This window comes from Macrotis lagotis, chromosome 1, assembly GCF_037893015.1.
Source record: "Macrotis lagotis isolate mMagLag1 chromosome 1, bilby.v1.9.chrom.fasta, whole genome shotgun sequence".
Taxonomy (NCBI): domain Eukaryota; kingdom Metazoa; phylum Chordata; class Mammalia; order Peramelemorphia; family Peramelidae; genus Macrotis; species Macrotis lagotis.
In genome coordinates this window covers 436,640,417-436,655,432 of record NC_133658.1, presented here as the reverse complement: position 1 = coordinate 436,655,432, position 15,016 = coordinate 436,640,417, and the positions used below count along the sequence as shown (strand labels likewise).

General features: G+C 37.0%; 1 protein-coding gene across 1 annotated transcript in view; it reads left to right on the top strand.

Annotated features, from left to right (window-relative positions):
• DLGAP5 (DLG associated protein 5) overlaps window positions 1–560 on the top strand; it is a 40,670-nt gene extending 40,110 nt beyond the window's left edge. Inside the window, exon 15 of the mRNA XM_074213281.1 lies at window positions 183–560. Within this exon, the coding sequence (XP_074069382.1) occupies window positions 183–211 (29 nt within the window). The 3' untranslated portion in view covers window positions 212–560. The remainder of the gene's footprint in view (window positions 1–182) is intronic.
• Window positions 561–15,016: the final 14,456 nt, after the last annotated feature.

The following is a 15,016-nucleotide window of genomic DNA, read 5'->3' as shown; positions in this document are numbered from 1 at the left end:
CCCTGGAGTCAGGAGGACCTGAGTTCAAATCCAGCCGCACATGCTTAATTGCCTAGCTATGTGACCTTGGACAAGTCATTCTTAACCCCATTGTCTTAAAAAAATTAAAAAGAACCAATGCACTAGAAACAGAAGATTCCCCCTCCCCCTTCTTTTATAATTCTCTTCTTTTATGATTTCAGAAAAACCTGGAAAGGATCAAATGCACTGATGCATAGGGAAAAGAACAGAATCAGGAGAATCTTGTACACAATAAAAGCAATATTTTTCAATGAAGAACTGTGAATGACTTAGCTATTCTCTGCAACATATAAGACAATCCCAAAGGACTTAAGGAAGAAGCATACTATTTGCCTCCTGAGAAAGAATATAATTCTTCACTTTCTTTTTTTTCTTTTATTCAAGACTTTGTGTACAAAGTGACTCATGTGGAAATGTTTTACATAATTACAAATGTGTAACTTGTATCTACTTACCATGAAAGGGAAGGAGGAGGGGAAGGAGAGATAGAATTTGGAACTCAAAACTTTTAATAAAAATGTTTAAAAATTCAGAAGAAATTTAAACAGTGAGAAAATCAATTCTTTACTTATTTAAACAAAGTTTTTACCAAAATTGAAGAAATGATATATATATACAAATGCAAGAAACATTTACAGATAGGAAAAGTGTACAATCATCAATTCAATGCATGATGTTAATTGAAGTGAAAATATAACATTGCTCCTCTAGAAGGAGAAAATATTTGAATTTAACCCTCCAGTCTTTCTCAGATTGCTTTAATAGTTATCAAATTTTATTTTAATAGTTTGCTGCTTGCTTCTGAATTTGCTCCATTCTCTGTGGCTTCACTCTCTGCCTGGAAATGCTGCCCCTCAGCATGGGTCCCCTTCTCAGTCCACCTAGATCTGTGACCTAGCTCTGCAGAGCAGTTATCACTTGGCCCTTGTTCCTTGGCATTAGATTAACTCTGGTATGAGTCTGAGTCCTTAACCTCTCCCTGACTTGGAATGCTACTGTAGTGAACTCAGACCCTGTCCCCAGCATCCACAGATCTCGCTATCCCTCTGTGCTGACTCGAACTGGAAAAAAGGAATTGCTAGGACTTCTTATTGATTTCCCTATCAAAATCAGAGCTGATATGATTTCTGGATCTATTTGGAGGAGTTGTGTTGGGAAATTCACTTTACTTTCTGCTACTATGCTATCTTGGGCTCTACCCTTTAAATGCTCTTTCAACTCCATTGTTCTAGGGTGCTAAGGCCAAATTGCAACTATTTAATCTCCCCAAAAAATCATAGAGCAACTTGAAGATCAAAATTTTTATAGCTGTAATGGGTTAGGTAACTTTTCCAAACCCAATTTCCCACATTAAAACAGACCTAACAAATGATCATCTATCCTCTTGAAGACCTGCATTAAGAAGACACCCATTAACTCATAAGACAGTACATTTCACTTTGGGACAGCTTTCTTCAGGAAGTTTTTCCTAACATCAATCTAAATTTGCTTTTTTACATACAATATAATGTAATTTTAAAGGTTCTGCCCTCTAGGCTGAACACAACAAACTTAATCCTTTTCAGCATGTTAACCTGTCAGGTATTCAAATTTCTTCCTATTCTCATCCCTCCTCTTGGCTAAAATCCCCATTTCTTTCAGCTGCTCATATGGCATAGATTCAAGGTTCTTCACTATCCAAGATGTTTTCTGCATGTTTCCAGCTGGTCAGTATCCTTTTTTATTTTGCTTTATCTCTTTTTGATAGGGGGAGGAGACAAACCGCAAACTATGTATAATTTCTACCCCAAATGACTTAATTAATAACTTGGATGTTTCTCAAAGTTACAACTTCTAAGCAGGAAGAGACCTTTCAACCTCTCCAATAACACATCAAGGCCAATACATCTACTTTGCTGAGTTTTCCTCATAGTGATTTACCCCTAGACAATATGCCATAGTCATCTCTCACTCCAATAATAAATGAATTAAAGATTAAATCCTCATGCCATAAAAGAAAAATAGCCTTAATTACCTCTTTATACTTCTGTCTTAAACATTTTTGCTTATATAAATATATTAAAAATTCTTGTGAATCTTAATTATTTCTGTCTCTCTTTTCTAACTGACGAAGGTGAACGTTTTATTTTGCTGAAGTCAAGCTCTGGTGGCACCAATCATTTATCTGATTGGGTTTATTCAGATTTTGATGAATATGATTTGGAAATTTGTCCTTAGATTAAAATTTCATTAAAATGACTAATAGCAGGGTGGCTAGGTGGTGCAGTGGATAAAGCACCGGCCCTGGAGTCAGGAGTACCTGGGTTCAAATCTGGTCTCAGCAATTACCTAGCTGTGTGGCCTTGGGCAAGCCACTTAACCCCATTTGCCTTGCAAAAACCTAAAAAAAATGACTAATAGCTAGTAGTTTTATAGTAGTTTAAGGTTTATTAAATACTCTTCAAATATTTCCTTTTATCTTCACAACAATACAGGGAGTGTGATGCTACTATTGTTATTCCCATTTTTCAGTTGAGGAAACTAAGGCAGATGGAGGTTAAGAGAACTGCCTGGGATCACACAACTAGAAAGTATCTAAGACTGGATATGAATTATTCCTTTGCCAAGGGCTCCAAGAATGTACCTTCCTCACTACAACTGGACAAGAAACATTATCTCATAAAATTAAAAGATCTTAAGTTTGGAAACTGTTCAGTGAGAACCCAAGCAGGTGCAACAGCTTCACCTGATGCAAACCTCCAGGTGAATTTCAGAACAGGTATTCTATGGCAATCATTTGTCTATTTAGTAATCTTCAATTGGCTACTAAGTGTGAACTAAGTAAGCTTTGGCAAGCTCTCCTTTACTTTTCTGCATCACAATAACTGCTATAAATATCTGTATGGGGAAAGAAGTGGTAACCTCCTGCTGCCACTTACCTGACAATATATGGCCATTAAGATGGTACTTCTTTGCATTTGTTCTTTCCTTCTCTTAAGTGAATGAGATGGAATGAGACAGAATGAGATCTCTAAAGGATTTCACTTCAAGGCATCAAACTTCATACCAGAGTTAGCTGCCAGTATACCCCAGAGACTAACCTGCAAAGTGCCCCCGGTAATGAACTGGTCTTCACAATTTCAATGTTAGAAAAGCTTTAAGATTAAGTTTACTCTCCCCAGAGACTGAGATGGCATAGGATAGTGTGCCCATAGTTGAAGGAAAGTATTTGTACTTTTGTTCGTGCAAATTATTCCTTTCTAAAAAGCTAATTAATATTAATTGGTTAAGTAATAACTGTGGCACTAATCAATGACATGTACTATATTGAAGAGACAGTGACTAGCACTGGTTAGATTAATTCCCATCCCCCACACTCATAGAACCCTCATGGGGTTCTTGAGGGATCCAACTCATCAGAATGAGTTGTAATAAGGACCCACAATCTTGATGACCTATACATGTAAAGGAAGCACAGGTTTCCTAAAGGGGGCTATTAAATAAGAGGGTTCAGAGATCTTTAAAACTTACAAACAAGCAAAAATATTTACTGGATCCAGAGACATTGAATCCCCAAAGAGGCACACTACACATGCCCTTGAGGCTCAAGAGTTGGCCAAAGCAAAGTGATTAGCAGGCAAAAGCCAGGTGGAGTGGAATGGAGCAGCACTTATTGCAAACTGTATTAAGTCCTTGGACTGTGAATACCAGTAAACATTCCACTAAGACAACACAACTAGGAGAGTGATGGCCAAAGAGGAGTTCATTTGGTTTCTGTTTTCAGAAATAGAAAAGACTAGGAAAATAGGATCCATAAGGAAAGGATGTCCAGGGAATATCAAAGTGGGTCTGAGACCAGGTAAATAGTCATCCCACTGTCCCAGGGTGGAAACTGAACCAGACTAGGTGGTGACTGAACCACAGTATGAAGGAAGCCTGAAAACAAGATGTGACCTTTGTAGCAGAGGGTTATAGGTTTGACTTAAATGAGCTCACTGATGTCAGGCTTATTTCTGAGGAATAATGTGCATTTCTGGATGTGTGCTTGGGTATACATATGTATTAGTGTGGGCGTGTTTGTACATATCTCTGTACACAGGAGTCAGCTCTTTCCAATGGATGACCCTGTAGGTCAGATATATTTAAAGAACACCCGAGCACCAAAGTACCAAACAGACCTACATAGTGAGCACTGATGGAAATACAAGGAAGGAGAGCAGTCAGAGCTCTCCTGCCACCTTAGGGATATAGGAAATATAATCAACATGATGATTCTTATCAAACCAACGCTTCTTTGGCAGTACTTTGGACAGGTTCACAGCATGCTAGTAATAGCATCGTGGTAGATTAGGGATAGGAGCCAGTGATTTAATTGGTATAAGGAACCTTCTCTGCTATTTATAGTCTTAGAGAATTGCCTAAACTACTGGAGTTTAATGACCAGGGTCCCATGACCAGCATGTTATCAGAGGGGGGCTTGAACAAATAAGTTTATCACCTACACTTCCCTTTTCTGAGGAAGCTCACTACCCATTATACCACACTGACTCTGGTGGTATAATTATTTTAATTTATTACTTCTAAATAATACTAACCTTTATCACACGTAAAAAGGGAAAAAATGAAGGACTCAGTCATCTATGAAAGGGGAATGTCCATTAAATATTAGTTTGGAATAACACCTGAAATAAGAATGAGGTAGGGGGGAAATCATCATAGAAATGAACAATTCATGATATTCCAGAAAAAAAATCATTCGTGTTGCAAACTTGTATTTTTTTTCCAAATCTCCAAACTTTATTTTCATTCATTTGTGTTGTATGAGTTTCCACCTTTATAGTATATCATCCCATAATTTAAGTCTATAAAAACTACTTGAGTATACAGAGAGAAATTGAAGGAATATTTTCTCCAATATTCTGAGCCAAAATTTTCATTTATTTTAATTTTATTATGCTATATGGGGGCTAGTAGTGCAATGGATAGAGCACCAGCCTTGGCATCAGGAGGACCTGAGTTTAAATCTGACTTTAGACATTTGACCTTAATTAATTGTGTGGCCTTGGGCAAGTCACTTTACCCTGATTGCCTCACATCCAGGACCATCTCCAGTCATTGTGATTCATATCTGATCTTTGGACTCAGATGGCTCTGGAGGAGAAAGTGAGGCTGGTGACTTGAGGACAGCTTTGAAAGTTACATGTTGAATTTGTTATATATTTGTTATATACGTTAAAAAAAATAAGCTGTACATAATAGAGATCTGCAGTTCTGTGTATAATCCTTTCTATGTATATGGAAACTCCCATTTATTTAAGTTTGCAAGAACAATTGACTGACATCAGAAAAATGGAGAAAGGGAAGAGGAAGGGAATAAATATTTATATATCACCAAACACTAAGACTTTTTACAAGGTAATAGTTATAAAATGTTAGTAAGGTTTACTTCCTCAGAAAGTAATTTGATTATCATAACAACCCTACAAAGTAGATGCTATTAACATTTTTATAATTGAGGTATCTGAGTTAAACTGAGTCAAACCAGCTGCCTGGATGAAAATGAACTAGCTTAATTGCAGCAGAAACTTTTATATAATTAGTGAGACTGAAAAAATAAATATGATTTTGTAAGCATTGTCAGTAATGCATTACATGCATTTGGATTTATCATCTTTTTTTTTGAGGTATCTTTCTCAGCTGTGGTAGATTTTAGAGGCAGCTGGGTGCTAGGGTAGATAGAGTAATGGATCCGAATCAGGAAGCACTGAATTTAAATCTTGCCTCAGACAATTAGCTATGTATCCTTGGGCCATCACTTAAACTCTCTCAGTCTCAATTTCCTCATTTGTAAAATGGAGATAATGATATCACTTATTTCACAGGATTTTTGTCAGGATCAAATGAGAAAACATGTATTTTGCCAACATTTAAGTGTTATATAAATGCCAGCTATTTTATTATCAGCCATTCAAACTTGGATAATTATAATCCACATATTTCATTCATGTAATGAAATAAGCCTCAAATGGAACTTGAATCCTCTTATAAACATAAAGCATGCTCATTACAACTTAAGACAAAACAAAATTAGCAATGAGCTCCGCATGAGGCCGATTAATACTGAATTAGATCCAATAAAAGAGCTATCCTCTACTCCCATTTGTATCATAACCCTTTAGGACTTGACCTCAGGTTCATCTCAAAGTGTTATTTTCTTACATAAGAGTTATGATGATTTAATTATAACTAATAATAATTTTAAAGTTAAAAGCCAACCAAAATAAATATAATTTACTTCAACAGAAAGCTTCTTTGGTAATAAGTTGGGGTTTTAAGTATTTTCCTTGGTATAAACCAGTAGAATAGATACAAAGACTTGGGTGGGGGGACCTAAGTCAGTGCTGGAAGTCATATAGCAAAATGATACAATTTTGAGATTTGTAGGATGTAGACTCTACAAAGACCTTGAAGAAGAGATTAGACCTTCAGTCTGAATTCTTTGTACCAAGATAGCTGCAGGAACAAGACAACCCATGATCCCCTGTGTTGAAAGCGTCTTTATGATCATCCTTTGTTAACATTTCTCTTCAGGTTAGTTCCATAAGTTCCTGATGAGCCTAACAACACAGCCACTACCATTGCTATGTGGGATCTGACATGGCATACTAGGATTTTGTGAAGCCTTCATTATTTCAGTCATTTTGAGCACTCAAGCAATGCCTCTTCATTATTAATAGGTTTGTAAGGGATGGAGGGGAAAGGGAGGTAGGTTTTAATAATGTAATAAGTAGGTATCTCTGGACAATGTAGGCTAGTCAATACTTGCTCCTTCTTATTATGTCCTCCCTTCTGGAAAGGGAAAGAACTTCATCCTCCCAGGCATCAATTATTTCTTCTCAAGGACCTGTTCAGGGTGGGTCCTTCACTTTGGTCACTGCCTTCTCCTTGCCTCCCCCTCTCCCATTTCTCTTGTTATTGTTCTTCAATCATTTTCAATCATATTTAACTCTTCATGATTCCACTTGGGGTTTTCTTGGCAAAATACTGAAGAGGTTTGCCATTTCCTTCTCCATATCATTTTACAGATGGGGAAACTGAGGCAAACACGGCTTGCCCAGGATCCTACCACCAGAAAGTAAATGTCTGAGGTTAGATTTGAACTCAGAAAGGTGAGTCTCCTGACTCCAGATACTGCACCCTTTCCACAGTACCACCTAGCTATCCATTTTTCATATCAGAAGTTGAAGATTTAAATCAGTCATGCCTTGTTACAGCAATAAATTCAGTATTAGACTAGGGGCTATTTTATGGAGTTATATAAGATAATTTATTTTTAACAATAATAATTGCTTACAGCCTCCAGTTAGGAAAATTCTTAACCTTAACTCTGCCCCCAATTAAAGTCTTTTCAACTAACCCCTGGGTTCTTCTCTTCCCTTTTTCCTGGCATAGACTAAGTTTACAGATATATCATACAAGTCTTCATGGGAGATCATGGTTTTTTTTATATAAAACAAAATCAGGTCATGGGAAAACAGTTTAACTAAAAAGAAATAAGAAATTCCTATAAAAGTGCTTGCTAAGTTGGGAAAAGAATAGACTTTTAGAACTTCCCTTAGTCCTTGAAGAAAAGATTAGATTACAAGTTGTACCTTCAGTCTGAGTTCTTTGTTCCAAGATGGCAGCAGGAACATGAAACCCATGATGAATCTCTTCCTTCCCTGTGTTGAAACCTTCTCTATGATCATCTTTTGGTAACACTTCTCTTCAGGTTAGTTCCAAAAGTTCCTGTTGGGCCTGAAGGCACTGCCTCTACCAGTGCTACTGTTCCACTCCAGAAATTCTGACACATTCTTCCTCCCCTGTCTTCTCATTTTCTTGTTGTTCAATCTGATCCTCTTTGGGGTTTTCTTGCGATTTCCTTCTATAGTTCATTTTACAAATAAGGAATGAGTCTTCCTGATTTCATACTCTACCCTCTAACAACTGTACCCTTAGCTCTGTCATAGCCTGCTCATAGCTTGTACGTATATGTCTTTTTCAAAACTCCTAAACTGGAATCAAGTTTACTTCCTGATTCAGAGATTTCAATACTGCAAATCTCTTTTAGAGCTAAAGAGATACTTGGCCTCTTCTGAACCATGAATTCCAGAAGCCAGTCAGTCTTCACCTCCTAATTATCAAGTTTTTTCACTAATAGTGATAAAAAAGGGATGTGAAGGGGTGGGGATGTGGAGAGGAGATTTCTGAGATTAGCTATTTCTATCACATCTCAAAAGGTAGTAATCTCATAGGACTGTTTCCACTTTCATTCATTATGGTTGGGTACTAGAGTAGCCAATTATTTTATAACAGCAGGGTCATGGAAGGATCATGGAAGGTTGCTCAAGAGTCAAGAAACTGTTTTCCGGGTTGGAACCTGGAAACTGTTAAAAGATGATGGTTTTAAAAATTGTAATTCACAAAATAACATTGAAAAAATCATCAGTTATATTAAATAGAATGCCCTTTTGATTTCCCTTTAGTCTGACACAACAATCAAAATAATTTGGGATGGAAAATTGGCATTTATTCTTATATGAAAAGAATCTTTTTAGCCTTTTGAGACCACTGCTTTTTGAATGTAGCTTTTTTTGTTTGTTTTGGATTCAGAAGAGCAGTAATGTTTACTACCCCAGAAAGCAGTGAGAGAAAAATTGGTGCAAGTATTTCTAAGACATTCATGCCTATAGATGGCACTAATGTAACATATTGTACTTAAGAGCTTTAGGAATTAGGACATACGTTATGAAAAAAAATCATTGTGAGAAATATTATTACTTTTGATGTTCATAAGCCCAAATTGTTTGGTTGAGGATAAAATGTGTTTACAAAGTATGTTTTCCTGGGTTTTTTTAGATTATCCAATCATTTAAGACTTCAAGATTTTATTTTTGCAAGTTATAAGCTTCTGATCAGAAATCAAATGTGAAAGTCTAGGGGCCCTTAATTTTACAGGGTAATGTAAGTTGAATTAGTTAAACTAAATCATACTTTAAAAGATTGCTTAAAGTAAATGTTTATTGGTGTTATATTTATTTTATATTAAATAAATTTTCATATTGAGAAATATCTATCATGTTTACCTCATTACATAAAAATTCATGTTTGTATAAGATAAATATAGGATTGGTTACATACAAGCCATCCCACAAAAATTCATAATGTAGCTGATGTGTGATCCTCTACTAATAAATAAAACCTAATCGTCATGTATAAACTAACACAAGTGTAAATATGTGGAACGTGTTTCTGAGGAAGATATGCATTCAGAATTCTAATGTGTAGATTCAAAATACACATTTTTTATTTCTTAATTAAAGATTTTATTTATTTTGAGTTTTACAATTTTCCCCCAATCTCATTTCCCTCCCCAATCCCCCCACAGAAAGCAATTTGTCAGTCTTTACATTGTTTCCATGTTGTACATTGATCCAAATGGAGTGTGATGAGAGAGAAATCATATCCTTAAAGAAGAAACATAAAGTATAAGAGATAACAAGATCAGACAATAAGATAGCAGTTTTTTTCCCCTAAATTAAAGGGAATAGTCCTTGAACTTTGTTCAAACTCCACAATTCTTTCTCTGGATACAGATGGTATTCTCCGTTGCAGACAGCCCCAAATTGTCCATGATTGTTGCACTGATGGAATGAGCAAGTCCATCAAGGTTAATCATCACCCCCCATGTTGCTGTTAGGGTATACAGTGTTTCTCTGGTTCTGCTCATCTCACTCACTGAATTCCCATCCCTCCTGCTTTCTAATAAAACAGTAGTGTTTCAAGGTACACATCTTTACCTACAATTGTAGGAGCAGACTTTTCTTCTTGTCTTTACTGAATCTGTGCCCTCTTCCTGCATTTTCCACAATTATAGCATAAGAGATTTTGTCCAATACTGTGCTAAAAATCTAGATAAGTTATATTTACAGCCTTCCCTTGATTTATCAGTCTAGTAATCCTATCAAAATGGAAATCAGGTTGATCTGGCATGACCTCAAAGTATCATTTGCTTTGTATGATCCCTGATTACTTTTTTCTTTTAGGTTTTTGCAAGGCAAACGGGGTTAAGTGGCTTGCCCAAGGCCACACAGCTAGGTAATTATTAAGTGTCTGAGACCAGATTTGAACCCAGGTACTCCTGACTCCAGGGCCGGTGCTTTATCCACTATGCCACCTAGCTGCCCCCCTGATTACTTTTCTAAAATTTTCATTAATTTTCTTTTTCACATATATTCTACAATTTTGTCAGAAATTAAAATCAAATTTACTACTTCATAGTTTCCTTCTCTTCCATATTTTGAAAAAAACAATTTAATATTTCCCTTCTCCAAACTTGTAGAACTTCTCATGTTCTTTGATCTTTCTAAGATCACTGTCAATGACTCATTATCAATTTCTACCCTTCTTTCAATATTCAGAATTACATTTTATTATCTCCCTATGACTGGGGTATCAATTGATAATTAGCAATCTTCCTTCCTATCCCAGGTCCTTTGGGCTAAGAATACATCTCATTTTAAAAGAAGTTGTTAGTGTCCCCTGGGGAACTTTATGCTTCTGGTGCTTGATAGTCTGCTAGCTTCATGTATGACCCTTCTGTAGTAGACAATAGTCAAGATCCAAAAAATTATGATGGACTAGAAAACTAGGCTAATTGAAGCTAGTTGATTTTAATTCTGGGGCTAGAGAGAACCATTTGTGCTTTTTTTCCTAACAAACTTTTAGGAAGAGTGGATTTTAAGAGCCATGTTTACAATGTATTAAAAATGAATGTTTTGCAATAGAGATCTATTAGGAGACTACTGGAAGAACTGGTTCAGGGAATGGAGTACCAGACGGAGTCAGGAAAACTCATCTTCCAGAGTTCAAATAACCTTAGATACCTACTAACTATATAACTCTGGACAAGTCTCTTAACCCTGTTTGCTTCAATTTTCTCATCTGTAAAATGAGCTGGAGAAGGAAATAGAAAGCCACTCTGGATTTTTTATCAAGGAAAATCCCAAATGGGGTCATAAAGAAGCAGACATGACTGAAAATAACTGAACAACAACAGCATTGGAAAAGTCCATTAATGATATTAGTGAGGGCCTGGACTAGAGTGGAGGAAATTAAAATGGAAAAGAAAAGACAAAAGTGAAAGAGGTCTTGGAACTCCTACCTTCCTAATACAGGAGAGGGCAATACCATTCTCCCAGGCCTCAGACTCACAACCTTGAAATTATCCTGGATTTCTCTTTCACCACCCTCTCCACCATATCCGATCTACTGAAAAGACCTATTGGTTTCACCTTTTCAATGTCTCCCAAAGATGCCCCTTCTCTCTCTCTCTCTCTCTCTCTCTCTCTCTCTCTCTCTCTCTTAGGTTTTTGCAAGACAAATGGGGTTAAGTGGCTTGTCCAAGGCCACACAGCTAGGTTATTATAAAGTGTCTGAGGTCAGATTTGAATGCAGGTACTCCTGACTCCAGGGCCGGTGCTTTATCCACTGAGCCACCTAGCCGCCCCGCCCCTTCTCTCTTTTGACACTACTACCTTTCTAATGCAAGTCATCATCACTTCCCATCTTGACTGTTACAATAGTACATCTACCTGCATTCAGTCTCTCCCCACTCTTGGTTCTCCAACCAACCATGAAAATGATTTTCCTAAAGCAAAAGTCTGATCATGTCAGCTTCCCCACTCCCACCAACCCCACTCAGTATTAATTCCAGTGGCTTCCTATTAACCCTAGGAGCAAATACAAAGTATTCTGTTTGGCAGTCAAAACCCTTCATACCCTAGCCCCCTCTTACCTTTCCAGCCTCCCTCACACGTACTCTTTGTTTCAGTGACACTGGCCTTCTGGCTGTTCCATGAACAAGACACTCAATTTCTCATCATTTTCTCTGGTTATCTCCCTTGCCTGGAAAGCTCTCCCTCTTTAGTTCCAATTTCTGACCTCCCTGACTTTCTTTCTTATTGTTGTCCAGTCATTTTAGTCAAGTCTGGCTCTTCATGACTCTGTTTGAGGTTTTCTTGGAAAAGATAGTGAAGTAATTTGTTTTCTTCTCCATTGTATTTTATGGATGAGGAAACTGAGGCAAACAGGGTTAAGTGACTTGTCCAGGATCACACAGCTCATAAGTATCTGAGGCCAGATTTGAATTCAGGTCTTCCTAACTCTATCCCTGCCAGTCTATCCCTTGTACCTTCTAGCTGCCCAAGATTTCTTTTAAGTCCAAACTAAAATTCTATCTTCTACAGGAAATCACCTCTTAATTCGAGTACTTTCCCCTCTCTTAATTATTTTGTATTTATCCTTTCTTTTTATAAATTTGTTTGCATGTTTTCTCCCCAACACTATCATTATATTGTAACTTAGTTGAGGACAAGGACTATTCTTTTGCCTTTTTTATATCCCTAGCAGAAGTTTGTAACCTCAAAAGCTCTTACCTTAAATATTTTCTACTAAGGAAGAGTCAAAATTGACACTAGTTTATCATGGGATCCTGATTTTAGACCCGGGAGGGATGCTAGGTTGCTGAGACTGTTCATTTATTTTATAGATGAGGAAACTGAAAGCAGAGAGATTGTGAGTCTGAGGGCCTGGAAGAATGGTATTGCCCTCTCCTAGGAGTTCCAAGACCTCTTTAACTTTTGTCTTTTCTTTTCCATTTTAATTTCCTCCACTCTAGTTCAGGCCCTCACTAATATAATTAATGGACTTTTCCAATGCTTTTTTTGTTGTTCAATCATTTTCAGTCATGTCTACTTCTTTAAAAAATCCAGAGTGGCTTGCCATTTCCTTCTCCAGCTCATTTTACAGAAGAGAAAATTGAAGCAAACAAGGTTAAGAGACTTATCCAGAGTATATAGTTAGTAGGAAGCTAAAAAGCATCTCAAGTGAGATTCAAATTCAAGTCTTCCTGACTACAAGTTCAGTATCTTATTTGACAGTGCCTCTCAGTAAAAAAGGAGGTTACTAGTGTGTCAGTCATTTTATAATCAGTAATCTGGATGTAGTTGTATTATTGAATGAATAAAATCAATATGAAAAAACAATTATGAGAAAAGATAAGTAGATAACAACATACAGTTACAACACTAAACCAAGCTACTTAAACAAGTTGTTGATTCCACAAAGTGAAGACATTAATCTCAATTAAAGTCATTTCTGATAACTTACCTTAAGCATAATAGTTGTCACAACAAGGACACCAAAAAATGCCTCCAACTACTTCAGCCAGCAAACTTTTGATCACTTTGCCAAGCAGAGAGCTATAAGAAATCAAAGATAATACTATATTTTCATAAAGGTTTAATTTATAAAACATGGAAGACAGTGATGGAAGAAATTAGCAGAAACATTTTCCATAACAGTCAAATGTAGAGGAGGGAAAAGGCAATGGAGAGATGTAAGCTATAGATAAAAATACAATTAGGTGAATTTAGAACTGGTTTAATGGATTGACTGAAACAGTCTACATTTTATAACCTCTGAAGGTCTTTAGAGGAATTACCTAGGAATCTTTTCACCTTCTGGCTTATAGCCACATACTGTATTTCCTTATATATGAGATGCACCTTAATTTGGGGGCTCAGAATTTGAAAAAAAAAGTATTGCATAAAGTTATTCATCATAAAATTCATACAACGCCTCATCTCTGTCAAAACTCCCATCCATTAGCTCATTCTCATCTGTGTTTGATGAAAAATCACTGTCTTAGGAGAGGCTCTGACTGCTCTCCTGCCTGGGCTCTGGAGGGGGTTGACTACAAGCACTCTCTGGGGCAAGTCCATTCCATTTTGTGAAGCATCCATTGTGTCCTCCTTGGAAATCAGTCACTTCTTTTTCATCAGGAATTCTTCTGGCCTCCTCCTGACCCATCTTTGTGGACACAGGAATTCCACTGGCCCTTTGCTCTTCAATCCATCTTTTCACTTCCCTCTCTAATTCAGACCATTTGACTGACTAGCCTCTCATGGCCTTTTTCTGCCAGGGCATTTTCAGGAGAATTTCTTCTTCCTGTAGCCAGTCTTGGAGTGTTTTCTCAGTTGCTGGAGGACCAAACTGATGTTTGGCAGCTCAATTTCCATTCACTTTTGCAAACTGGATCACTTTGAACATGAATTCAGCACTGTATGACAGTCTTTTCTGAAACATTTCTGGGCAGAATGTGACAAAACATAACCTAATATACCAGTAACAAATGCAAAACAATGAACACAAAGACAACAAATACGAAAAAGCAGGAAACGCAAGTAAAAAAATCTATAACCACTGTATAAGTTGCTCCTGGTTTTTAGACCCCAAATTTTTCGAAAAAGGGTGAGTCTTATACATGGGGACATACGGTAACTACTAAATGTCAGGGGCAAGATACATACCCAAATTGTTGCTGATTCCATAGAAACTAGGGTGGAGAATAGGAAGGAACCTTCAGGTTTTATGTCAGGAAATTAGATAGAGGCTAGGAATGCTTCCCAAGATGCCCAGGAGAATCACTGGTTGAATGGGGAAGGGGAGAAAAATGTGGTGGCTCATGCATCCTTCTCTCCCTGGTCAATCTTTCAGAAAGGGAAAAAGAGGAAGGGACATCTTCATGTAATGGCTTTGGCCACATATACATATATATAAAATGGGCCACTTGGGAGTAAAATCAATAGAGCACTGGTTCTAGTGTAAAGTAAACCTGAGTTCGTAATCTAACCTCAGATACTTACTAGCTATATGACCTTGGAGAAGGCACTAAACATCTGTTTGCCTCTATTTTGTCGCAAAATGGGGATAATAATAAGATTTCTCGCCCAAGATTTTTGACAGGATCAAATGTAATATTTATTAAGCATGCCTGGAACATAATAGGCATATATAAATGTTAGTCAATATTATTATTGTTACATTTAGACTCCTCTTCCCTTCACCCATCCTTTTGACCCAGAAAAAAAAGACTGTCCCCCTAAGCAGAACTTCAGAAGGGTCTCATGAAGAG